The sequence below is a fragment of the Peromyscus maniculatus genome, chromosome 3 (assembly GCF_049852395.1).
Source record: "Peromyscus maniculatus bairdii isolate BWxNUB_F1_BW_parent chromosome 3, HU_Pman_BW_mat_3.1, whole genome shotgun sequence".
In the NCBI taxonomy this organism is placed as follows: Eukaryota; Metazoa; Chordata; class Mammalia; order Rodentia; family Cricetidae; genus Peromyscus; species Peromyscus maniculatus.
The window spans coordinates 152,341,532-152,369,224 of NC_134854.1; the positions used below are offsets into that span (position 1 = coordinate 152,341,532).

The 27,693-nt window shown below is 39.1% G+C and overlaps 1 protein-coding gene across 2 annotated transcripts; it reads right to left on the bottom strand.

Moving 5' to 3' along the window:
* Nucleotides 1-919: 919 nt before the first annotated feature.
* On the bottom strand, nucleotides 920-27,693 carry LOC102921329 (killer cell lectin-like receptor subfamily I member 1). Of its 2 annotated transcripts, XM_076566072.1 has the most exons (8): nucleotides 27,483-27,692; nucleotides 21,787-21,947; nucleotides 20,800-21,071; nucleotides 17,169-17,261; nucleotides 16,952-17,020; nucleotides 2,447-2,598; nucleotides 1,803-1,906; nucleotides 920-1,088 (listed from the first exon to the last, which is right to left on the bottom strand). In XM_076566072.1, the coding sequence occupies exons 3-8, from the start codon at nucleotides 21,014-21,016 to the stop codon at nucleotides 977-979; spliced, it is 747 nt and encodes a 248-aa protein (XP_076422187.1). In that variant the 5' UTR covers nucleotides 21,017-21,071; nucleotides 21,787-21,947; nucleotides 27,483-27,692; the 3' UTR covers nucleotides 920-976. The 2 variants fall into 2 exon arrangements, with proteins under 2 accessions (XP_076422187.1, XP_076422188.1); XM_076566073.1 differs by lacking the exon at nucleotides 21,787-21,947 and having other exon boundaries at nucleotides 27,483-27,693.

Sequence of the window (27,693 nt, forward strand, 5' to 3'; positions counted from 1 at the left end):
ATCATGCTCATGCAGGAGCCCAGGGAGATGAGAAGTGGGTGTCTGATCCAGTGGAACTAGTTACAGACTACTGTGAGAGGACATGTGTGTGCAGAGAATTGAACCTGTGGCCTCTGAAGGAGCAGTAAGCACTCTTAACCTCTGACCCATCACTCTAGTCCCAGACTGCAAGTTCATTAACTTTTCCAACATAAGTTGCATTTGTTATTTATTGTTTTTCCATTAAACCCATTCTTGCTGTCTCAAGCAGAATCATCAACACATTTCTTGAACAATCTCAAACAGTATCTCCAGGTTAAAATCTTACACTGGGTGAGGTGGGCTTCATCTCTTGTCTATCTACTAGATACACTGTGACCCCAAAATGTTTGAGCCCTGGGAATACAGACCAGGCCTTACAACATAGTGTAAGCATAAAAAAACAAAAACAAAAACCAAATCCAACAAAGCAACATGGCTCACTGGGTAGTAGGACTTGTCATGAAAGCCTGGGGACCTGAGTTTGTTCCTGGAATCCACATAAAAGTGGAAGGCAAGAACCAGTTCCCCCAAGTTGTCCTCTGACCTTCACATGACCTTCACATGTGCACCTGCTGCTCCTTATGTAGGAATAATACACAAATAACTTTTTAAAATCCATTCAACTGACATGAATCCTTTTTATTACTTTAAGTCTATTGGATTTTGCCAAGTTACTGAACATAAATGGTATTTGTTATTTAACTAATTTTCAATAACCTAAATTGTACTAGAGAGGTGATCACCCTCAAGATAAATTATACTCACTCTCAGTACAATACATAAATTAAAAAATATTAATCTATATCTTCTCAATTGAGCAAAAAAAGTTCAAAACTTAAGATTATTCTTTATCAGCCTTCTAGCTAAACTCAAGTGTAAAAATTATAGAACCAACAAATAACAGACATACTATTTTATTTATAGTTTAATAAAAATCGTGCTAGTGAGACAGGTGTCAGAGTATGTTAAACTCACAGATATATGGCTTCTTAGATGAACAGTCAACAGAATAAATTTGCGATCCTTTCAGATAATGACAACTACGATTCTTTTCTGAATCATTAATTCTGTGAAAAAACAGTAAAAAGAAAATCAGAAATTAAGAATTGATCACTGTGGATACCACTTTTTGTTTCAAAGTTAGAATTAGGTAAAACATGCACAAGTCAAAAAGAAGAAAAAAATAATATTGTTACAGGTTGAGAAAAAAGTGCCTGAGGGGAGTGGGGAGATGGCATTTAGTTGCCAAACACTAAACATCAGACACAAGCTAATCCTACACTGTCTGAGAAAGTGGGATTGTGATTCAAATACAAAGGAAATGGTACAAGGCTTTAGAGTTACAAACTTCTTTTTTTTTTTTTTTTTTTTTTTTTTTTTGGTTTTTTGAGACAGGGTTTCTCTGTGTAGCTTTGCGCCTTTCCTGGGACTCACTTGGTAGCCCAGGCTGGCCTCGAACTCACAGAGATCCGCCTGCCTCTGCCTCCCGAGTGCTGGGATTAAAGGCGTGCGCCACCACCGCCCGGCGAGTTACAAACTTCTTAAAATGATGTATAAATGTCTCCAGGGAGTCTTGTAGAATAAAAACACAAATATTCCAAAGGTGAGATTACTTAAGGCTGACATGTTTTCTCTCCTATGGCCCACAGACTGTTCCTTCCAAAGCAGAGCTCTGTCCTTTCTTCTGAATTCTCCTTCTGTGACACACATAGACAGGATGCACATGTGCAACAATCCCACTACCCTCAGCAAAGCCCACTTTATCCAAACATTGTACTTACCGAGTTTGCTCTATTTTAGTGGCATTTCCCCACAGCCAGGACACCTCTGTTTCATCTATTTTGAGGAGAATCCACCCATCAAATTGAAACAATAGCATGTTTTCCTGTTGAGTAAAGAAAATCACAACCCATAACTGAGTGTATAATCCTAATCCTTTTTTCTTTTTCTTTTTTTTTTTTTTGCTTTTTAAAAATATTTAATTGTTCGAATTTATGCATATTTTTAAAATTTAAGACAGAATTTCACCCCATAATCCAAGCTACCCTGGAAACACACTGTATAAACCAAACTGGCCTCAAACTCATGGTGGTCCTCCTGTGTCAGCCTCTCAGGTGCTGGGGTGTTGGGAATGAGTCACTAAGCTGGTTGATCTGCTCCTTCTTTATTAAATAGCAGGTTTGGTTCTCCCAAGGGTTTGCACAGCCTGCTGTGTAGAACGTGCCAGTGGGAGCTCATTTACTACTTTGGTTAGCTTACAGCATTCAACAGTGTAATAGAGTTCTCCCTATTTTCTCACAAAAGATCATAATAAATGGCCATAAGCAGCTGTCACCTTCATTCTAGAACATTCAGTTTGCTTCATGACCCATGCTCCTTGTGCAAAAAGTTACAAAGAAACAGATAATCAAAGCATGTCACTTACCAGCTCTGCTTTGGAGTCAATCTCCAGAAGATGAGAATTCAGTTCCTCACATGCAGACTGACTGTGTACCCAGCTTTTGATTCCATAAAAATGATGATAGAAATTGTTTCCAAAAGCAATCCAGTCATGTGAACAAAGATCACAGGAACTGTCTAGAAAACATACATGTTTGAAATGGGCACTCAGCATTAGAATAACCATTATTACTACAATGGTGAGAGCCAAAGTTACATTTTAAGTTTCAATTACTATGCCTAAGAGATCCATGAAACAAAAATGCCTCTGATCTGCAAGTCCCTTGTCCATGGGCAGATAGTTCCTGAAATGCTGGAGGCTATTGTTTAGTCGATAACAAGACACATATTTTTCATTTTCCTAAACAGTTTTGTTTGACCCATCTGCACCAGACGTGCTTGATCACATGTGAGCAGGAGTTTCACAGGCAGGAAATATGTCAGGATGTAAGCTTGTCCCGGACTGGATGTAGGCTATAGGTATGTCAGGATGTATGCCTGCCCCTAATCAGATCTGATGGGAAATGCAATGAGTTATGACTTTTCCTTCTTATGCTCCTGCAAACTGGGATTCTGGGCCATCTTGGAGGAACCAGTTATGGATATGGCCAGAGCCCATCTGCCTGGCCAGCATTTAATTAAAGCTTGCTTCAAATTTAACTTTAAATTGTGGTAGTAGTCTTGTTCTTGAATGGTGGGATTAACACAACTATTAGGCTTTTGTGAGTCTCATGAGCACTACATAGAGAGCCTAGTTTTATCAATGTCCTTGCTGGTGCTGGGGGTTGATAAAGGCCACTAGGAGGCTCAGCCATGAGCTTCTGCCCATGAGCTTCACTCTGGTCCTAGTCACTGTCTAAAAATGCTGAGTAATATTTACACAATCCCTATCTCATAACAATTAATAATGATAAGTTTTTGTTTTAAAATTTTCTACATAAAAATCAATATAAATTGATTCCTATAAGGAAAACAAGTTTCAGTATTATTTTTGTCATAATAATGTATACATATACATATGGTTAATGACATATAACTATATGAATAGAAAAAGCAGTTACTGAAATGATTCTCAATCTGCAGTTATTTTTATGAAGAATGACTCTGAATACACAAAATTAAAATACATAGGGAGCTTTAAACTGGTATTCTAAGTATTTAAGAAATGTACATTTCATTTTTCATTTATGTAACATTTATAATCATTCAAGGTCCAGTTAGTTACATTTGTCCTAAGAGAAATGAGGGCATTTACTTCTCTGTCTCTCATGCCATATGGTTATTTCCATAGTAGCATGTATTTATGAAACATAAATCACATCTCTTTATTTTGTTAGTTTATTGAAATAGCATTGGCCCACTCAAAATATTTTGTAGGTAATATATGTCTAGGAAAATATATGAAAGTTGATAAAGCTCCCAGGTAAGACATCAGACATCAACCACCACCCACTAACACTCCTTAAAGCCTGCCCAGCAGCCATAGACTGTACCTGTTTACCTGGGCTCCATATTCTGGCCACAACTTCAGCAGAAGACTAATGCTTTACCCAAGGCCAGGCCAATTTTAGGGACCCAAGGTAAGACACTATCCACAGCCAGTGAACACTTCCTAAAGCTGACCCAACAGCCCCCAACTCCACTAACCCTGAGCTGCATATCCCAGGCCACAACCTGAGCAGATAACTTCTGCTGTATGGGAGGCAAACCATACTAGGAATCTTGGAGACCAACCATGTCAGAGACCAATCCCAGAGGCCACACAGGTATTTGGAATCACAAAGGCAACACTGGCATCCAAAACCCCAGAGGTGTTACAGGCTGCAAAAGCCCCAGTGGAGATACCCTACTGGACCTGAAGACTTGCTAGTCACCAGAACGCCTAGCCACTTAGGCCAGAATACCAAAGAGAAAACAGAAACCAAGGAACAAAACATCCATTGTACAAAGACAAACTCAGGAATCAACACCTAGACCTATAATCATTCCAAACCCAGATGCCTAAATACCAGTATAAGAACAGAATCAACAACAGAAAGGTCAATATGGTACCACCAGAGACCAGCTATCCTATAACAGCAAGACCTGAACATTCTGATGCAGCTGAAGCACTAGAAAGTGACCTTAAACAAAATTTATGAAGATGGCAGAGGTCCTTAAAGAGAAAAATAAAAAAAAATCCCTTAAATAAATTGAAAACTTGAGAAACAAAAAAAAAATCAATAAATCCCTTAAAGAATGACAAGAAAGCTAATAAAAAGCAAACAGGTGAAGGAAATTGTTCAAGACCTGAAAAAGGAAATAGAAGCAATTAAAAAAAAACACAAACAGATGGAATTCTTTAAATGAAAAATCTGGATAAGTGAACAGAAACTACAGGTGCAAGCCTCACTGATAGAATACATGTAATGGAAGATGAATCTCAGGCATTGAAAATATGATAAAAGAAATAGATTCACCAGTCAAAGAAAATGTTAAATTAAAAAAAATCCCTAATATAAAATATCCAGAAAATCTGGGACACTATGAATATACCAAATCCTAAGAATAATAGCAATAGGAGAAGAAACCCAGCATTAAGGGCCAGAAAATATATTCAACAAAATCATAGAACAAAAATTTCCTAAACTAGCCGGGTGGTGGTGGCGCACGCCTTTAATCCCAGCACTCGGGAGGCAGAGACAGGCGGATCTCTGTGAGTTCGAGGTCAGCCTGGACTACCAAGTGAGTCCCAGGAAAGGCACAAAGCTACACAGAGAAACCCTGTCTCGGAAAAACCAAAAAAAAAAAAAAAATTCCTAAACTAAAGAAGAACATGTCTATAAAGGTATATGAAGCTTACAGAACACCACATAAATTGGACTAGAAAACAAAAAAGTCATTGCACCACATAATAACCAAAACACTAAACATACAGAATAAAGTAAGAATATTAAAAGCCTCAAATGAGAAAGGCCAAGTAACATATGAAAACAGACCTATTATAATTGCATCCGATATCTCAATGGAGACTCTAAAAGTCAGATGGGGCCTGGACAGGTGTCTTGTAAACTATAAGAGACAATGCTAGTCCAGACTAATATACCCAGCAAAACTTTCAATCATCAAAGTTGGAGGAAAGATGTTCCATGACAAAGTCAAATTTAAGCAATATCTATCTACAAATCCAGCCCCATAGAAGATACTAGAAGGAAAACTCCAACCCAAGGAGGTTAAATACACCATGAATACACAGGCAATAAATAACTTCACACCAGCAAAACCCAAAGAAGGGAAACACACACACACACACACACACACACACACACACACACACACACACACACAGACAGAGAGACAGAGCGAAACACATACTACCACTACCACCAGCAGCAGCGAAATAACAGGAATTAACAATCATTGGTCATTAATAACTCTCAATATCAATGGACTCCATTCCCCCCACCAAAGAAAAGATACAGGCTAACAGAATGGATACAAAAATATGACGCATTGTAGCTAGAGTTTTCCTGCCTTGCCCACAGTCAGGACAAATCTTTGTCACCTGCCAGTCCCACAGTCGCTTAGACCCAACCAAGTAAACACAGAGACTTATATTGCTTACAAACTGTATGGCCGTGGCAGGCTTCTTGCTAACTGTTCTTATAGCTTAAATTAATCCATTTCCATAAATCTATACCTTGCCACATGGCTGGTGGCTTACCAGTGTCTTCACATGCTGCTGGTCATGGTGGCAGCTGGCAGTGTCTCTCTGCCTCAGCCTTCTGCTTCTCAGAATTCTCCTCTCTCCTTGTCCCACCTACTTCCTGCCTGGCCACTGGCCAATCAGTGTTTTATTTATTGACCAATCAGAGCAATTTGACAGACAGACCATCCCACAGCAACCCATCCTTCTGCTGCACACAAGAAACATACCTCAACATCAAGGAGAGACATTACCTCAGAGTAAAGGGTTAGAAAAATATTTTCCAGTCAAATGAACCTAAGAAGCAAGCTGGTGTAAGCTATTCTAAAATTTACAAAATAGACTTCCAACCAAAATTAAGCAAAAGAGATGGAGAAGGGCATTTCATACTTGTCAATGGAAAAATCTACCAAGAGGACATTGTAATTCTTAACATCTATGCCCCAAAGGCAAGGGCATCCACATTTGTAAAAGAAACATCACTAAACCATAAATCACACATTAAACTGCATACATTAATTGTGAGAGACTTCAATACCCCACTCTCACCAATGGGCTGGTCATCCAGACAAAAACTAAACAGAGAAATAATGGAGCTCACATAATTATAATTCAAATGGACACAACAGATAACTACAGAGCATTTCACCCAAGCACAAAAGAATATACCTTCTTTTTAGCACCACGTGGCACATTCTCCAAAAGTGACCACATACTGGGTTACAAAGCAAGTCTCAACAAATCAAAGGAAATTAAAATACCTTATCAGAGCACCGTGAATTAAAGGTGGATTTCAACAATAACAGAAATAACAGAAAGCCTGCCAACTCATGGAAACTGAACAACTCTCTACTGAATCATCCCTGGGTCAAGGAAAGAATATAGAAAGAAATTAAAGACTTCCTATAATTCAATGAAAATGAATGCACAACACATCTAAACTTATTGGACACAATGAAAGGGATGCTAAGAGGAAATTTCATAGCACTAAGAGCCTTCATAAAGAAATTGGAGAGATCTCATACTAGTGAAGAACAGAATATCCAAAAGCTCTAGAACAAAAAAGAAGCAAACACACTCAAGAGGAGTAGAAGGCAGAAAATAAACTGAGGGATGAAATAAAATAGAAACAGAGAACAATACAAAGAATCAATGAAACAAAGAGTTGGTTCTTTGAGAAAAAATCAACAAAATAAACAAACCCTTATACATATTAAATAAAATGCAAAGAGTGAATATCAAAATTAACAAAATTAGAAATGAATGGGGGTATATAACAACAGACATCTAGGAAATTCAAAGAATCTTAAGGTCATACTTCAAAAATTTGTACTCCACAAAATTGGAAAATCTAAAAGAAATGGAAATTTTTCTGGATAGATACTACTTACCAAAGTTAAATCAAGATCAGATAAGCAACTAAATAGATCTACAACCCACAAGGATATATAAATAGTTATTAAAGTCTCCCAACCAAAAGAAGACCAGGGCCAGATGTTTTTAAAATGCAGATTTCTACCAGGCTTTCAAAGAAAAGCTAATTCCTATACTCCTCAAAAAGAACATTGCCAAATTCATTTTATGAGGCCACAGTTACCCTGATACCCAAATCACACAAAGATTTAACAAAGAAAGAGAATTACTGACCAATTTCCCACATGAACATTGATGCAAAAATACTTAAGAACATACTTGCAAACCAAATCCAAGAACACATCAAAAAGATCACCTACCAGGATCAAGTTGCTTCATCCCAGAGATGCAGCAATGATTCAACATATGGAAATCTGTCAATATAATCTGGCTTAAAAAATAAGAGCTGAAAGAAAAAAAATAAAACAACATCATCCCATTAGATGCTGAAAAAGCCTTTGACAAAATCCAATGTTCCTTCATTATAGAAGTCTTGGAGAGATCAGGAATACAAGGGATGTACCTAAAAATAATAAAGGCAATATACAGCAAGCCAGTAGCCAACATCATATTAAATGGAAAGAAATTCAAAGCAACTCCACTAAAATGAGGAAAAAGACAAAAAGACAAGGCTGTCCACTCTCTCAATATCTATTCAATATAATATTGAAACTTGAAGTTCCAACTAGAGCAATAACACAACTAAAGGAGATCAAAGGGATAGAAATCAGAAAGGGAGAAGAGAAAGTATAGCTATTTTCAGGGGATATGGTAGTATACATAAATGACCCCAACATTCTACCAGGGAACCCCTACCACTGATAAATACCTTCAGAGAAGTGGCTGAATAAAAAAAAAATAAACTAAAAAAGAAATCACATTCGCCCTCCTATATACAAATGATAAATGGGCTGAGAAGGAAATGAGAGAACATCACCCTTCACAATAGCGACAAGTAATATAAAATATCTTGGTGTAACTCTAGCTAAGCAACTAAAAGATCTGTAGGATAAAAAAAAAGTCTTGGAGGAAGGAAATTGAAGAAGATATCAGAAGATGGAAAGCTCTTCCATACTCATGGATCAGTAGATTAGCATAGTAAAAATGGTCATCTTACCAAAAGCAATCTACAGATTCAATGCAATTCCCATCAAAATTCTAACACAATTCTTTCCAGAACTTGAAAGAAAAATATTCTACTTCATATGGAAAACACACACACACACACACACACACACACACACACACACACACACCAGAATAGCTATAACAATCCTGCACAACAAAATAACTTTAAGAGGCATCACTATCCCTGATTCCAAGGTCTAATAGAACATGACATTGGCATAAAAACATACAGGTTGATCAATGGGAAACAAATTAAAGACCTAGACAAAATTCTACACACCTATGGACACCTAAGATTTGATAAAGAAGCCAGAAATACACAGTGGAAAAAAGAAAAGATCTTTCAACAAATGATGCTGGTCTAACTGGATGTTGGCCTGTAGAAGAATGCAAACATCATCCTGCACAAAATTCAAGTCCAAGTGGATCAATGACATCAACATAAATCCAGTTACACTGATCCCAGTTGAAGAGAAAGTGGGAAAAATCTCAAATGCATTAGTACAGGAGACAACTTCCTGAACAAAACACCAATAGGACAAACACTAATTTTAAAATTAATAAATGTGACCTCAGAAAATTGGAAAGTTTCTGTAAAGCAAAGGATACCATCTGTAGGACAAAATGGCACACTACAGAATGGGAAAAGATCTTCTCCAACCCCAAATCCAACAGAAGGCTGATTTCCAAAATACATAAAGAATTCAAGAAACTAGATATCAACAAACCAAATAATCCAACTAAAAATGGTGAACAGATCTAAACAGAGAGGTCTAGACTGAAGAATCTTAAATGTCCAAGAAAAACTTAATGAGACATTCAACATACTTAGCTATCAGGGGAATACAAATCAAAATGATTCTGAGATTCCATCTTGCACCTGTCAGAGTGACTAAGATCAAAACTGGAGAGGATGTGGAGCAAGGGGAACACTCCTCCATTGCTGTTGGGAGTGTGAACTTGTACAGCCACTTTGGAAACCAGTATGGTGGTTCCTCAAATGACTGGGAATCAACCTACCTTAACACCCAGCTATACCACTCCTAGGCATATACCCAAATAATGTTCTACCATATCACAAGGGCACTTGCTCAACTATGTACATAGCAGATTTATTTATAATAGCCAGAAATTGGAAACAGCCTGGATGTCCCTCAATATAGGAATGGATAAAGAAAATATGGTATATGTACACAATGGATATTCCTCATCTGTTAAAAAGAATGATATTGTGAAATTTTCTGTCAAATGGATTGAACTAGAAAAGATTATCCTGAGTGAAGTAGCCTAGACCCAGAAAGACAAACATGTTACATACTCATTTATAAGCGGATATTATTTGTAAAGGATAATCATGCTATAACCCACAGACACAGAGATGCTAAGTAACAAGGAAGGCTCAAGGGGAGACACATGAATCTCAGTGTGAATGGGAAATAGAATAGGGATCAGAGGTAGATGGGGTATGTGACTGATTGAGGGGTGGGAATGTGTCTGGTTAATTCTGAAAATGAACAAGACACTAGCATGCTAACGAGTTACATGACTCCCCAAGCAGTCAGTGTCCCCCAACTTCTTAGGGGGACAAGTGGCATTCAGCCACCTGAGATTGAGCAATAAAAGGTCTATGATGCCCTTAGATGTCCAGGGCTGCACGCACACTACACTGACTAACTCAGCATGTGCCTACCTCATGGCAGCACATCCTGATCTTAAGAGCTCCCATCTTGTCCCCCAAACCCCAGGAGCAGGTCATAGGTAGGCATGGCAGTTACTGGAAGCCTCACCGGGGTAGTATTTCTAGGTCAAAGCTGGAACAGATACCCACTACAGGAATAGGAACAGGAGGGATCAGGTAGGGAAAGATAGACGAAAAGAGTACTGGGAAAGACAAGTAGAATTAGGGGGCATCTCTGGGAAGAGCTAGAAACCTAGTACAATGGAAACTGAAAGGAATCTCTGAGGGTGACCCTAACTAAGACCTGTAGCAATAGCAGATATGGAGTCTGAACCAGTCATCTGTAACCAAACAAGACTTCCAGTGAAGGGATTGGGATCCCAACCCAGCCACATAATCTTTGACCTACAATTTGCCCCGCCTACAAGATATGCTGGGGCCAAGGTGGCACAGAAATTATGGGAATGGCCAACCAATGACTGGTCCAGCTTGAGACCTATACTATGAGAGGGAGTTAAACCCTGACAACGCCTGGAGGGCCACAACCCAGAGACTGGACAGCCCAGAGACCTGAGATAGAACCAAACATGACTAGCAAAAAAGTCAATGAAATGATACCTAATGTTATTCTGTTATACTCATAGATTGTTGCCTAGCCCAATTATCATCAGGGAGGCTCAGCAACTGATGGAAACAGATTCAGAGACGTGCAGGCAAATATTAGGCAGATCTTAGGAACTACCATGGAAGAGGGGAAGGAGAGGTTATAGGAGTCAGAGGAACAAAGGACACAACAACAATACCACAGAATCAACTAACCTGGGCTCATAGGGGCTCACAGAGCCTGAACTGCAAACCAGAGCACTTGCATGGGACTGACCTAGGCCCTCTGACATTGTGATGGTTGAGTAACTTGGTATTCTTATAAGTCTCCTAAGAGTGAGAATAGGGGCTGTCTCTGACTCTTTTACCTGCTTTTGGGACCCTTTCCTCTTACACTGAGTCACGTTGTGCATCCTTAATAGGAGATGAGGTGCCTAATCTCACTGTAACTTGATATACCATGGCTGGCTAATATACATGGGAAGTCTGCCCTTTTCTGAAGAGAAAGGGGGAGGGATGGATGGGGAGGTTGTGGGAGGGACTTGGGAGAGAGAAGAGAAGGAGGGGAAACTGTGATCGGGCTGGAAAACAATTAATTAATAAAAATTGATAAAGCTAATGCTTTCTAAGATAGTACATATATAACACAAATCCCTCATTTTTAAATTTAGGGCTAATATAAAAATATATTTTGACCATTTAAATGAATACTGTGTAAATATCCTATTAGGCTTTGCTAGTTTGTCTCTATAAGAATTTCTGAAAGTACATTTTGAAGTATGAAAAGGAAAATTTTTAATAAAGTCATACATTGTGTAAATCACTATTTTACCAGGAGTATATCATTTGTTTACCCCTTTATTTTTCTCACATTTAATTTTCCTACTTTAGAAGCGTCAGTTTTCTGGGTATGAAATGACATATCATTAAAACAAAATCATCTATAATTACTAATTGGCTTAAATAATAGCAAGTCAAATCACAGATCTTACCTCAAAGGGAAAAAGAAATAACTTATTCTATGCCAAATATGAGTAATTATGGCTGCTTTTACTGAATACTACATTTCAGTGAAGAAGCAGCTTTAGGAAGCATTAGTACCCTATAAAAGTTTACATGATAGCTGGAAGAGTTTTAAGTCAGACACAGAGATGAGAAGCAAAGGCTTAAGAGAGTCAAGGTAGCCCCAAATAATTTGGTTCTGAAATGGTAACAGTATAACTCTCCACAATCACAATGTTTCAATCAATTAACCCACTTCATAGAATGTATCACATAGATGTGTCATTTTTTCCTGGAAACTTTAGTTTACCATTACATGAATTTTGTAGTTTGACTTTCTCTTTCATGGTTGATTTATTCCTATCCTTTACCTCTATTTTCATTCTACAAGCTGGTTTTTTTCCTATTTTCTTCCTTTCATCCCTGGATTGCCCAAATTCATTCATTTTTCCATGTAGCCTTTCCCAAAATATTAACTATTCTAATCATTTGCTGCCTTTTATGAATAACCAGCACAACATTTTTACTTCTGTGTTCCTCCAGTCTTATTTTGCTTCTTCATTACTGTGATAAACACCATAACCAAATCCAACTTGGGGAGAAAAGAGTTGTTTTGGCTTACAGATTACAGGACATCATTAGGGAAGCCAGGGCAGGGGCTCAAGGCAGGAACCTGGAGGCAAGAACTGAAGCAGAGATTATGAAGGAAAGTTGCTTGCTGGATTGCTTCCAGGCACACAAACAGTTTTGCATCCTGGCTCATCTACTTGGGGGAAAACACCACCTCAGAGGATCTAGGCCCACCTACACCATTCAGCAATTAAGAAAATGCCTCACAGACACACTCATAGGCCAGTCTAATGAAGGAAGTTCCCCAGTTGGGATTCCCTGTTCCCAGGTTTATCTATGTTTGTTTCAAATTGACAAAACTGAACCAGTACCCCTCCCCATCTGTCGTTGCTTCCCCTCACTGACTTGGAAGCTTGTCTCTCCATACTGAAAATTTTTAAAAATTTTCCTTACCTCAGCCTCAATTACTTCAAAGAATGAGTCAAAGATTAGCTTTTTATTTTGTCATTTTCAAAACATCTGAGACAAAGGGAGGCTGAGCTTCATTTGAAAATACAGAGGTGCCTGAGCTGGGGTCAGGTCTGGCTCCCAGTTCCTCCCAGAATCCTCTGCTCTCTTGGGCTAGGTCAGGTTGGCTTGTGTCTATTAATGTCAAGGTTCCCTATGCAACTATCATAGCAAAGGAGTAAGAAGTGAAAGGAAAAACAAAAGGAAGAGAAAAAAGGAAGAAAATGCTGAAAATGAAAGGAAAGCAGCATGGAACATTTCTGCACAACATTTGAATGAACGTGAGGTCAACTCAGTAGGAGGGAATTTGTGTACATAAGCTAGCCAACTACCCGTGGCTGGAGTGGTCATGGACCCTAGAGAAAAATGTAACTATAATGTGATCTAGGGACCAAGGAAATTTGCAGAAGAGGGCCATAGAGATAATAAGAGTCAGAAGATCAGCACATCTCCTGTAAGATGCTGTCTATTAGCCATACCAAATACGCTGTGCCCATGAAATCTCAACATTATGATGACATAAAAAAGACCCACATAATGACAACACCAATCAGCATTTCAACTTGGATGAGTGGAACTTTATAAGACCCCACCCCCATATGAAACACTACATGAAATCAATGGTTGCTGAAAGAGAGAGAATCAGTCTTTACCAAGGATGAATCCCCTGATAGGTTATTCAAACTCAATAATCAGCCCTAAACACATTACATAAAAATAGTACTAAATAGACTTAGTAGCTTGTATATATACATATGTACATGTAGCAATAATAATTAAAGAAGAGATGTGAATTTGGGGAGGACTGGGATGCACTGAAAAGTTGGAGGAGGGGAATGGAGAAGTGGATATGATGTAAATACAGTACTCATATATGAAATTCTCAACAAAAACATGTAAATAAAAAGACATTTAAATGGTTAGAATCTGACAAACAAGATTATTCAGTGAAAACATTAGGAAATGGCATAGAGTTATAAAATACTGTAGAGGACAAGCTTCACACCTGAGGCATAACCAAGATATGGAGTGCATGCTCAGAAATGTTTTTGCCCTTATTGCTATCCCCTCTACGGTGCCATTCCCTTAACCTTTAAGAAAATCAGCTTAATTCTTTGGGGAGCTGAGATAATCAGGAGTAAGACCTCAGGGTGCTAGAGAAATGAAGCACAAGCCTGAAGGGTACAGATAAGTTTTAGCATGGCTACATATGTGTCCTCTGGTAACTGCCATGCTTTGAAGAACTGTGTTCTAGAACAGCAACAGACAGGTCTGTATTCCCTGAAACAAAAATAACCTACTACTTTCTAAATACTGCATGTTCTAGAAAGTAACCTCTGGTGGTAATCATGGGATGAGAGTGTTGCTCACAACCAAATTTGTGCCTATGTAGCCTGCAACAATACAGAGGCAACAATAGACATCAAGAACATAATAACTGTTGGTACAGTAGTTGGAAATGTAGGCTACTTACTGTATTAACCCCTAGTGAAGATCAACCCTTAGACTACAGAAAAGGAAAAGATTCATGCAGGATAAGTAACACAGTAAAAGGGCAATAGAAGTCTCCTGTGTTAAATATGGTACATACAGATTTGAGCTGAAGACCAAAGAGTTTGAGGAGAATGGTTGTTATATCACTGGAAGTCTTGTTTGGTTATATCACCATGACCCATGGAGACAAACTGGAGACAAACACAACATCTGTTGTGTCCATGATAATCACGACAAGAAAAGACCTCAAACTATCTAAAATGAGTAACTTAACAAATGGTGATGAGAACACAGGATATTGAAACATAAAGGTGCTGAAGAAAACTTACAGGGAGGAACATTTGAAACCTCTTGGGAACAAGACCAAGTGATAAGGAAAGAAAATACAGCTCATTATTTTAAATTATTTCATTGCATGCTATTTTTAACAATTGGTTTAAAGAGTTTAGATAAATTTTTGCAGCTGTTTTCTAGTTGGAGTTGGAAATGTCCCTTGCTCCAAAGCTCTCTCATATTCTTTCCAGTATAGGCTGACTAGTGCCTCCTCAGCACCTTGGTCAAACAAGGATCAAATGCATAATACTGGCTACTCCTGCTGCCTTCCTAAACAGTAGATACAATGTTTCAGCATGGGCTGACTTTTATCACATTATTTGTTTCATTCAGTATGTTTTCAACATATCCTCACTGTAGAAGCACTTAATTTGTTATTGATTCATATCCCATGGCATGATGAAACAATACCTTGTTTTACTCAGGATTCCTATTGCTATGATGAAATACTCTGACCACAACAACTTGGAAAGGAAAGGGTTTATTTGGCTTAAACTTTCATATCACTTTTCTTCATCAAAGGAAGTCAGTAAAGGAGCTCAAAACAGGGCAAGAAACTAGAGGCAGGAGCTGATGCAGAGGCAATGGAGGGGTTCTCTTACTGGCTTGCTATTTTTATTGTAGATTTCCATAAGAGGGATTACTAATAACCACAGAACACAGTAAATGATAGCTGTCTTAAAATCTCCTTTGCCAATGCCATTAATTTAAAACTCTTCAATTTAGACCCCAGCAGATTTTAGGACAAGGGCAGAAAGCAGCCACATTCTTTGCCCAAATACCACAAGAATGGTCCCTAAACCATATCCTAATATTCTGCCCCTCTGAGACTTCTTGTACTTGCCCCCCCCCACTGTTCACATCACTCTCAGTACCACTGTCCATGTTCCTACAAGCATGGTCCATTAAGCCATGTTTAACACATTCAGCTGCTTTACTAATCCAAATTCCCAAAGTCCACATTCCTCTAACAAGCAGCATGGTCAGGCTTAAAACAGTAATGTACTCCCTTGTACCACTTCTGTTTTAGGGTTTGCTAGAGGAACAGAACAGATAGAATGGCTATATTTATATGTATAACTTATTAGAGTGGCTTATAGGCTATGGTCCAGTTTTTCCAAAACTGACTGTCTTCCAACAAAAAGTCCAAGAATCCAGTAGAACAGTCCAGAAGGCTGGATATCTCAGCTGATCCTCAGTATACATAAAAATATTGAAGAAGTGGGTTCTAATGCCAGTGAAGGAATCGACTTGCCATCAACAGTGATGGCAAGCAGGCAAAGCACAAAGGCTTCCTTCTTTCATATCCTTGATATAGGCTGCCACCAGAAACTGTGCCCCAGATTAAATGTGAATCTTCCCACCTCAAAATATCTGGATTAAAGTTGTGTCTTCTCACTTCAAATGATTTAATTAAGAAAAATCCCTCAGACCAGACATGTACCCAGCTGTTTGGGTTTTAGTTAATCCCAGGAGTAGTCAAATTGACAACTAAGAATAGCCAGCATATTTGTCAACCATCAATACCTGGTTACAGCTATTTTGAATGCTTACAGTTAAGAGATGTTATGATAAAATGTTTAGAAATGTCTGTGTGCAGTCATTTGAGGACATGGCTTTCTTTCCCCTGTTCACATGTATAATTGTAGAATTCATGAGAACGTGTACCAGGACTGCTCTCTCTACAGGATCATCGTGCTTTGTACTAGGAATAAACACACATTGGTGTATATTTCCTCAGATTACTTTCTATTTCATTGATCTTTATTTTTAAGCAACAATAACATTAGAAATTCATATTTAGTATTCAACATATTTAAATATCATTTTTCTCCTACTAAGAATAAAAAAACCCATATATACTTGTTTTGGGGGGTTTTGTTTTTCAGATTCTCCTTTCTCAGTTTTAAGTCATCTGAGTTCTCTGGTAAGGGACTCAGTGAACACCACTGTATCTGCCTATCATGATTGATCAGCATTTGTGGAAACAGGAAGATCTTCTGGCTTAGTAATGAAAAGTCCTGGAAGTGAACTCTACAGAGTTAATATTCACTAACATTCTTAGAGTTAATACTCACTATTCTCCTTAGGACACAGAAGAGGATGAAGCAAAATTTTTCTGCTTTGTTCTTCTTGGCTAGAAAATACTAGGGCAAAAATCAAAACAGTAGTCAGTAGTGTTTAGGATACGATTGCTTGGATGTGTGAAATATAGTCTCCACAGGGAGTCAAGCTATCATGATATTGCTGAAAGCATAACTGCTACAACAACGAAGTAATTCCAGAATTGCTTACATTTTGGAAGTAAGATCCCCACGACTGTCATCAACACCACACACAAGGCTCCAAGGATGCCTGTTACTATTCTCCATACAGTTGTTTTGGGGCCTGAAAAGAAAGAGAACAGTGACAATGACTGAGATTCTAACTTCCAGGAAGGTAGTGAAGAACCAACCTGCTTCCATTTTAGGATTAAAAGCCATTGTATTGTAAAGCCAAACTAGGTTTATTCCTGTTTATGAATAAATTTCTGTTTCTCAAGGATTGGCCTATGCCCCACCTGTAACCTTAACTATAAATGGTTCTGTACTGCCTGTTCCAGAAACGGTAATGTAATCTCAGTTTCAAAAAGTTGTTTGTAACCATCTTGCAACCCTACCTGTGTTTCAAAAGGTTATATGACTACCTTGTTATGACTAATGTTCTTATGACTACCTTGTTATGTCCACTTTGCAACCAGTCATTGTTTCAGGAGGTTGTCAGGATTAACATGTATGCTTATGTTCTCTTCCTGTGACCACATCTATTTTGCCTGCCAAATCTTCCAGTTGGAAACCCCCTACTTCTGAGCTATAAAAACCTTGTTTTCCTCATATCCAAAGCTGACATCTTGAACCCTATCATGGGGGAGGACGGCCCATGTAAATGAATAAAAAAGCTTGCTTTAATTAATTTGGTTGTGATGATTTGGGTTGGTGGTCATTTTCCTCCCATCTTTGGCATCATTAGTCTCTTAACTCCAGTTTCTTTGAGGACATCTTCTCCTTAACTACCAAGAGACATTCAAATAGCATGTGCCATCTGGCTTTTACTGAGTAAATCATCTATGATGAATGTCTTTCTAAGTGTGAAAACAGTTGATGACTAATCACTTAAGGGAACATTAAAATACTTTGTAATGGAACCAAAGGGTGGCTTAGCATGTAAAAGCACTTTCAGTGCAAGTCTGGTAACCTGAGTTCCATCCCTGGAGCCCATGGGAAAAGCCTGTAGTTTGCTTTTACATCTGTATATGTTATCCCAGCAGATGGAGACAAGAGAATTGGCAACTGGAAGCTCACAGGCCAGACATCTTGGGGTAGGCTGCAGAAACTAAAAGGACCCTGCTTCAAAACAAGGTAGAAGCAGAGACAGATTCTCTCTCTCTCTCTCTCTCTCTCTCTCTCTCTCTCTCTCTCTCTCTCTCTCTCTCCACCCTCACATATCTATAAACAGAGAAAAATAAAGTTTTGTTTTAAATTACATTTAACTTCTTAATTTCACTTCTGTTGTCTGGTTAAATATAACATTATAATTTTACCTCCAAAACATTACAAAAATTATTTCTCATCTATCATTCCTGTGACACTAATATGTTATTTCTTTCAATCTGGTGGCTATTTCTCTTTCATCTTTTTGGTCCACTGCATGTTTAGAGCAGACCAATTGGGATTGAGTTAGACTGAACTGAATAAAGGTGGCATCAATAGCTAATTTCAAAAAGTCAGGGAATGAAGCCAGTGTAGCTGGAGTTTTCTCTCCCACCAAGCCCCGGCAGTCCGACATCCCACTTATAATAAACACACAGATGCTTATATTATTTAAACTGTTTGGCCTAATGGCTCAGTTTTCTAGCTATCTAGTTCTTACATCTTAAATTAACATATTTCTAGAAATCTATACCTTGCCACGTGGCTCGTGGCTTACCAGCATCTTCACATGCTGCTTGTCATGGCAGTGTCTCCCTCCTCCTTCCTGTTCTCTCAATTCTCCTCTCTGTTAGTCCCACTTATACTTCCTGCCTGGCCACTGGTTAATCAGTGTTTTAATTTTTGACCAATCAGAGCACATACAGACCATCCCACAGCAAGCCAGTCATGTTTGCTCACACCTTTATTTCTAAAACTTGAGGAGCCTAAAACTAAAGAACTGCTTTGTGTTTAAGCCCCTCTAGGATACAGTATAGGGTACAGTATATCATACAAACTGGGGGGAAGTAAATAAAATATATTTTTTTATTTTAAATTTATTTATTTTACATCCTGACCACAGTTTCCTCTCTCCCTCTTCTCCCAATCCCTCCTCTAACCTCCCTCTCTGCCTCCCTATTCATGCCTCATTTTCTGTTCAGAAATGGGCAGGCACCTCTAATGCATAGCAACAAAACATGGCATATTAAGTTGCAGTAAGCCTAAGCACCTCCCCTTGTATTAAGGCAGGACAAGGTCACCTAGTAGGAGGAGTAGGGTCCCAAAGTCCAGAGAAAGAGTTGTAGACAGCCCCTGTTCCCACTGTTAGGATTCCCATAAGAACAAGCTACACCACAGTTCCATATATGCAGAGTGCCTAGTCAGTCCCATGCAGGCTCCCTAGGTGTCAGTTCAGACTCTGTGAGCTCCTATGAGTGAAAGTTAGTTGATTATGTGGGTTTTTCTTGTGATTTCCTTGACCCTACTGGCTCCTACAATCTTTCCTTCCTTTCTTCAGCAGGATTCACCAAGCTCTGCTTAATCTTTGGCTATGAGTCTCTGTCACCAGTTGCTGGGTGAAGCCTCTCTGATGGTAATTGAAGTAGTCATTGGAGATGGCCAGTTCAGGCTACATATCCACTATTGCTAGGAGTCTTAGCTGGGGTCATCCTTGTAGATTCCTGGGAATTTTTTTTGCACCAGGTTTCTACCTGACCATGAAATTCCACCCCCTTCTAGTCATCTCTTTCAGTACTCACCCTCTTCATCCCTCAATCTGGTTCCTCATGTTCCCATCCCCACCTGCCCTCAGTCCACCCATGAAGTTTCTTCTCCTTCTCCTCCTCCTCCTCCTCTTTCTCCTTCTCTTCTCCTTCCCAGAAAGATCTGAACAACCCCCTTGATCCCTCCTTGTTACTTAGCCTCTCTGGGTCTGTGGATTGTAGCATAATTATCCTTTACTTTATAGCTAATATATACTTATAAATGAGTGCATATCATGTTTGTCTTTCTTGGATCTGAGTTAGCTCACTCAGGATGAGTGGGATTTTTAAAAATAGCATTCAACTGTGTTCTTAAACACAATGCAATTCTTTTGGAATATACTTTAGTGATGCTTGAGAGAAACAGATCAAAAAATTATTCTACTATAGTATCCTAGACTAGTTGGGAAGGGTGTTACAAAGATATATAGTTAATGTATTGTGATTAATTACCACGGTTATGTTTCCTTTTCATTCTGTTGCAGTGCAAAAATACCCTGAAAAAAGGTACATTAGATGTGAAAGGGGTCTGGTCAGTTAATGATTTCCATTTATAGTTCATCAGAGAAGTGTCATCAATGCAGGAGCCTGAAGAAGCTGGTCACATGCACATTCAAGAGCAGAGAGACATGAACACACTCATGCTTAGGGCTTGCCTAGCTTTTTCTACTCTTACACAGTTCAGAGCTCCAAACCTGGGAATGGTGCCCCCCACTTGCTGGCAGTCTTCTCATATCAATTAGGGTATCAAGACAATCCAGTACAGACATGTTCACAGGCCAAACTAATGTAGACATTCCCTTCATAACACTCTTCTCAGTTGATTCTATGCTGTGTCACACTGACAATTAAAAGTAGTCATGACAGGTATTGAGAGCTGCAATCTAAACCCCAGTGTTGGGATCTGTCAGTTACATAATGGATACACTGCTGTACCTTGTCTTTTTCCTCCAACAACCGGTTTTTGGGGCAGGAGCTCAGATGTTCTGTGGAATGTCAGTTCTGCATAGTTTACCTGCTCTTCACTTAGCAATACTGGCCTCTTCTCAGCTTTAGGTATTCTTTGCTTCTGTGGAGACTTAGTCGTCTTTATCTCTGTGTAAGCAATGTCCTGCTTGTTTGCTGTATATTCATCGTGTTTACTGTGAGGCATTTCTTTCTGCTTTACCTCAGTCTTGGCAGCTTGCTTCCCTTGTTCTGGAATATCTCTGTAACAAAGAAACACATGTACATTGCATTGTTGAGCCATCTCTGAGCCTTAGCTATCATATGGGAATATTTGCTTACAAAATTGATGTGTGAAATGGAGGAAATAAAAGTACAAATTCTTCTCTGAATGTAATTCTTTCTCTGATTCAGAAGAATGATTCTTGATAAGTATTTTGACTCCCCAGTAATGGGTTTCTCCATTGTTGCAATAAGCCAAATGAACTCGAATTAATAAGACCAGGTTTAATCTGAGCAAAGCACTCCTGGATGATCTCAGGGGAAGGAAGGAAGAAAAATCACACAGCAAGTCTATGAACCAGAGCTTAAATACCTTTAGGTGTGGCTTGAGCAGCGTGGGGAGGAAGTGCCACATGGTAGGCTTTCTGAGGGGCGGGGTTTGGAGAAGGAGGAGGTGGAGCTGAGCCAGAGCTTCCAACTGAACAGTTCCATGGTCTCTAAAAAACTCAGTCACTTTTCCTCTCTGAGCCTGTTTTTAAAGGTTTCAACCTGGATTTTATACAACATTCCTTCTTGACATTCCATGTGTAATGATTAAAATCCATTATAATAAAAACTGGCTAAAATATCACTATCATTAGAAAAAATAGAAATTTAATTTAAAGCCAATTTAAAATCATGTGCCTATAAAATGTATTCATGAAATAAAGTATTATTTGGTGGAGTACAATATTATGAGGGAAAAAGTGGATTTACCTCGGAAAATTGATTTATCTTTCAGTTGGGTAGAAGAATGCCAGTCTCCTTACAAAAGATCATTTTCTATTTAAGCAGTTCACAATTATTTAACCCGCACACACATGTATACTGTGCATAGAGGCATACACATATGGCTCATCAAATTAATGAAACAGGACCTATGAAGCACAAACAAGGGACATTCACAAAACCCAATAAAAAACCCACAAAATCATAAATTAGAAATAAAGTGATGCAAATGAAAAGAACAATAGCCACCCATGAGTAGTAAGTGATAAAAATTCCATAAAATTGCTTATCAATATATTAATAACTCTTGCCAACTGTTGGCTCTCAATTTGAATATTTAGCCTACATGAATATTAAACAGGAGTCATATAGCACAAGATTTTGTCACCATTGTATTTTATCAAATAAATACAGAGGAAAGATGAGTGAGAATATAGTGCTTATCATGAAAAATGATCCTGAGTAAGGAGATGAGTAATTCACAGTATGTGAGACACAAGAGTGTTGTGTGAACGACTGATGCTAACAGATATTCTTGATGAAGGGCTCTCAACAGGCCAAGCTTTGCAAATATGACACTAGCAGGTCTTGCCCTCCCCCTCCCTCTCCCTTACTGGACCATTAGATTATGTTCCTAAAGCCAGCTACCAGGGTCCATTGCCTTATTTGGTCACTTCTTTATGCCTATTTCATTCTTGAAGCTGATCAACAGGGCCCAGCTCAAGACACCAAGGTCCAGCAATCAAAATTCATATTTTGGCTACATTGACTAACGTCCAATCAGGACTTTCCAACCCATCCTAACACAGGTTTCCCCTATTTCTCCTTAAAAAAATCACCCCTTCAGGGACACTTGCTGCTGTCTATGCCCAATCCAGAGGCAGCTCCACCCCTGCTTGTCCCTTCTGTGGTAATAAAATCTTTGTGCTAAGAATTTGGTGTCTGGTGTGTTCTGTCTGACTCTGTGGCCCCTTTATTTGGTTCTGTAACTTGGATCATAACTCAGATGGGTCTACAGGACCCCCAACCCAGTTCTCACACTTTCTGGATCATCTGGCACCCACTCCCTTCATCCAGCAGCAGCTAATTCATAAGTTTTTCCATATTTGCCACCCTAAACATCTCCCAGGATATCAGATGATGGCTGTTAAGTGTCCAGTATCTCTGCACTGTCTTGTGGAAATGGTGTGGAGGCCCATAAAGGTTTCTTAGTGAGATCTGAACTTGCTTTACCCAGCAGAGTTGCATTAGAGGATTGCTTGACCACGTGCATGTTTATCAGGTGTTTGGAAGGGTCTGCACTTGGATGTGTGATATGTTTTGATCTAGCAAGGGGAGGTCTTTTGTCCTGCCCCTTGGCATTCCTTTAAAAAGCTCTTTAGAAGAGGCAGAAGGGGATGGTGGATAAGGATCCAAGCTCTCCTGAGCTATCCTGTGTTTCTATATGTCTCTCTCCCCTCTGTCCTTCTATCTAAATATTTCTCACTTTTCCCTTCTCAAGAGTATCCTGGGATAAAAGTAGAAGCAAGTCTTCCACAAGATAGGGAGAATGCATTATACCCTGGCCTTCAGAGGCAGTGGTGGTCTCTATCAGATGGCTAGCAGACGTGTTCCATTCAGTTTGGCTTAGGTGGACATTTTCCTTTCACTTTTGGTGGCTGTTCTCCATTCCTAGCCACCTGAAAATCCTGTTGACATGTGCCCAGATTTTTCCTTGGACCATTGCAATTCTCTCTTGATGTTGTAGCTTGGGTGACAAACCCTTCCTCCCAGAGATCTCCTTATTAGCCACTAGAGACCCTTGGGGATGGCCCTTGGCTCTTGACTTTGGCCCACTGGTTGCCATTAACAATGAGACCCACTCTCTTTATCCTGACTAATTTACCTCTGGGATGTCTCCTAAAGACCCAACTCATACTAGACATTGCTGGTGCATTTTAGCACTCAAGAATGGTCCTTATACAACCCCTAGATAATCAAACAAATTGGCAACCTTTACAGTTTTTGTGGGTTCATGGAATGATGGAAGGAGATCCTCTTTTACTCCTCTCCCTCCTGACCTCCCCTCTTCAGAGACTCCCTATGTCTACCCCTTCTTTACCTCTACTCCAAACCTCCCCCTTACATTTGTCGCATGCCCTATTGGCCATCAAAACCTTGTCACTGTACTGCTGCCTGCTGCCATGGCTGTGCAGCTCTAGGAGCCTGCAGCAGCTGTCCAGACTGAATCACTTCAGGAGTCTGCAGCTGCAGCCCACCTCTGGAGCCTGCTGCCACTGCCACCATCCTCTCCCTCCCCAAACTGAAGCCAAACTTATCACCTTTGATCCTGCCAATAAACCCACTCTCTACTCTTACCCTCTTCCCTCTTCATCAGTCACCTTCCCTTTAGTTCCTTATCCTTACCCTCTGCATCAAACCTTGGCTAAGCCACCCTTCTTGGTTGCCCATCCCCATTTTTCTCGCATGGTTCAGCTCTGGTTCATGTTTACTCTGGACTCTCCTGGATAGCTCTGCCTCTGTCTATGCTCTTCTTTTTATCTATAAGAACTTGGCCTCTCTGAACCAAGCTGTTGATCTGACTCTCACAGATAATTCCCAATTCTAGAATCTGATTCTTCAGCTCCTTCTTCCCTCTGTCTCCTTTAGCCTGCTGGGCCCTCCATGTGGACACCTTTACACTCTGTACATGTTACTCTGGCTCCTGTAGCCTGCTATGTCTCTGGTCTGCTACACTCACATGGACATCTCCCTTTTTCCTGCCCTGTCAGCTCTCTCTAGCTTTCTCTTACCTCCCATCAGAAGCTGAAATCCTTCCTGCAGCAGCTTGGGATTCTTTTCCTTGCTTCTTCCCACTTGGAGCTACCTACTCTGTCTCTCTTTGTGCCTTCCTGGGCCTCTTCCCCCTAGGAACTGCAGTCCTGTCTGCTGCTTCACTATGTGACTCTCTGCCTGTGATCCTGAGCCTGCCTGTCACTTATGATACTTTCCTTTTTGGCTCCTATGATACTTTGTGGCCCTGTGGTCTTTCAGCTCCCTCCTACAATACACTGCAACCCTTTTCCTCTCCTCCCACTAGGAGCTGCCCGCAATCCCAAAGCTTCCTTGAGCTTGTCCAGACCTATGTGACCCTGTTCTCATGTCTCTCAGCTCCTGCCTGCAGTCCCACAGCTTCCGGTCTCAGATTCCTATTAAAGTTCCCTCTTCCTCCTTGGAGTTGCTGCTTTGCCTCTTTCTTAAGAACTCCCAGGCCTCCCCACTCCCTGCAGCTTTGCTATGCCTGAGCCCATTTGGGCCACCTACACTCTCTCTCAGCTTCCTCTTGGAGCTTATAGAAATTCCCTTCAACAGAATTTTGTTTTTCAACCCTTACTCTCTTCTCCCGCAGATTCAGCTTTTATTACTACAAATAGCATGGCCTCAATATTATCAAATTCTCTCATATGTTAACCTGCACAAACAAATGATCACAACATCATATATATATATATATATATATATATATATATATATATATATATATATACACACACACACACACACACACACACACACACACACACACACATATATATATATATATAAAGTTATTCTTCTCTACACTTCCTCAACTTCCCACTCTTAAAAATCTTTTATCTCTAAAGTTGCTCCACACTCTGCTTTAAAAATTCTCTTAAGACTGCTATAAACTCTATCTCAGGATTTGTAAGTTCACAAGATATGGTTTAAAATCCATAAAATCTGTATCAAAATAGTTATCTTAATTTGATATATGTGATTAAATTTTCATTCAAAAAATAGATCTACTTACTGTATATATAACTTAAATTCATCTCTTGTTTAATATATATAAGCATATATATACATATATATAATATATAATAACTTTGTAATTGGCAGCCTTCTTTACTAAAGTTAAAGAATACATGCCATATGACTGCAAAATCTTAAGATGACCCCATGGCATAAAACAACAATTATAAAATTTCTCAATTTATCATTATATTGCTTCTTAGAATAAAGAAACAAGTCTCCAAAAATAGTTTGGATTGGTATAAAATTTTACTCAGGTTAACAAAAGTGGACTTACCTAACTATTTCTTTGATAACTGTTCAATACCAGGCTTCTAAAAAGATTAAATAAATAACAGCATATATTTGGTAAATAACTTGCTCCTTAAAAGCCTTTTCCTTCTCTCACTCCTTCCTTCTCATACCACCATACCTTATTCCTTTACTAGAAAGAGATACCCTTTCCAAAATTGGCATAAATTTCACCTTCTACTCTGACAACAGCTCCGAAGACACCTGCTCATCCCTTCTGTTTCTTTCTTTAGCCTCCATTTATACACTCTCTCACTCTCCAGAACATCAAAACCTCTCTTGCCCTCTGCTCTTTTCTTTCATTAATTTCACTGTACGGAGTACCACCTTTCCTTCCCTTGCTGCACAGCAAAATTCCCTCTCTACTACACTTAAAGTTCCTTCTGCCTACATCTCCAAACTCCCATTCTCCCACCCTTAGCCAGCCTCAAACCCATCATGCAGTCTCTTTTATCCAAGCACTTTTAGTGTTCCACCTCTTCACCCTAATGTACCCACTCCAATAGAGTACATTACTCACTGCCTGCATCACATTGTTCACTCTAATACAATACTTCTATTATTTCTCTAATCTCACTTGGCTCTCACCCTGGCAGATAAGACCTTTCTACATAACCTGTTGTGTATGTCAGTGGACCAACCCCATCTCCACTGTGTGACCCCTCTACCAAACACAAGTTCTAAAAGTCTAAAAAAGATTTATATATATATATATATATATATATATATATATATAATCAATTAAATTTTTAGATTTCTTTCCTCTTTGCGATGCAATTGGTATATTAAGACTTCAAAAGTTCAGAGCTTTAACATTAATTAAAGTTTTGATAAGCTATCTATCTAGCCCTTGTAAACTACTGCTACTACCATCACAATCACAAGCTCAAATTTTTAAATTTCCTTTGGTGGTCTTCTAAAAATAGACTTAAAAATGCTTCTTATCCTGCTGCAAACATCTCTGTCCAATCTATATATCCAGCCCTCTAGAAAATGTGTTAACTCTTTTAAGCCAAAATAATTTTGGGGTTCCCAAACTTTTACTATGACTCAAAAACATAAGTCTACTGATTTCTCTACAATGTAGATTTCAGTACAGATTACAAACAGTGGTAAAACTTTTATGTCATTTTATAAACTTAAAATACCCTTATAAGCTTCAAGAAATCTACTTGGATCCATGTGTTACAGGTCAAATGGACTCCAGACAAACACTCCTGTCAACCAACAGCCTAAGTTTCTTGTATGCCGATTCCCGAGAGTGAGATTCTCCCCTTTTCTCTAGTCTTGGGACTCCCCTCCTCAAACTACTAAGGCTATGGGCCTAGATGTTTCAAATGTATACCTAAGATAAAAGTTTTTCCTCTAAACTGCTTGCTTGTATTAGTCAGGATTCTCTAGAGTCACCGACATTATGGAATAAGTCTCTCTCTCTCTCTCTCTCTCTCTCTCTCTCTCTCTCTCTCTCTGCACATACATATGCATACATTATATATATATATATACATACATACATATACATATATATATATATATACATACATACATATACATATATATATATATATATGAAAATTTACCGGAATGACTCATAGGCTGCAGTCCAACCAATCCAACAATGATGAGTTGTAAAAATAAAGGAGAATACAGACTGAATGTTGTAGCTGGTCTTCTGTATATGCTGGAATCCCAAACAAGTAGTCTACAATGCCAGTGAAGGAATGGATGTGCTACCAAGGTGAGGTAAGCCCGCAAAGAACCAAAGCTTCCTAGTTTCATGTCCTTATATAG

Bases quoted from the DNA above. Each gene is read 5' to 3' on its own strand.
- LOC102921329 (XM_076566073.1), bottom strand. From the start codon at position 21,016: ATGCCTCACAGTAAACACGATGAATATACAGCAAACAAGCAGGACATT. The intron at 1,907-2,446 runs GTAAGTGACATG...TTTACTCAACAG, and splicing joins TTGACTCCAAAGCAGAGCTG to GAAAACATGCTATTGTTTCA. The intron at 1,089-1,802 runs GTAAGTACAATG...GTTTTTTCACAG, and splicing joins ACTAAAATAGAGCAAACTCG to AATTAATGATTCAGAAAAGA.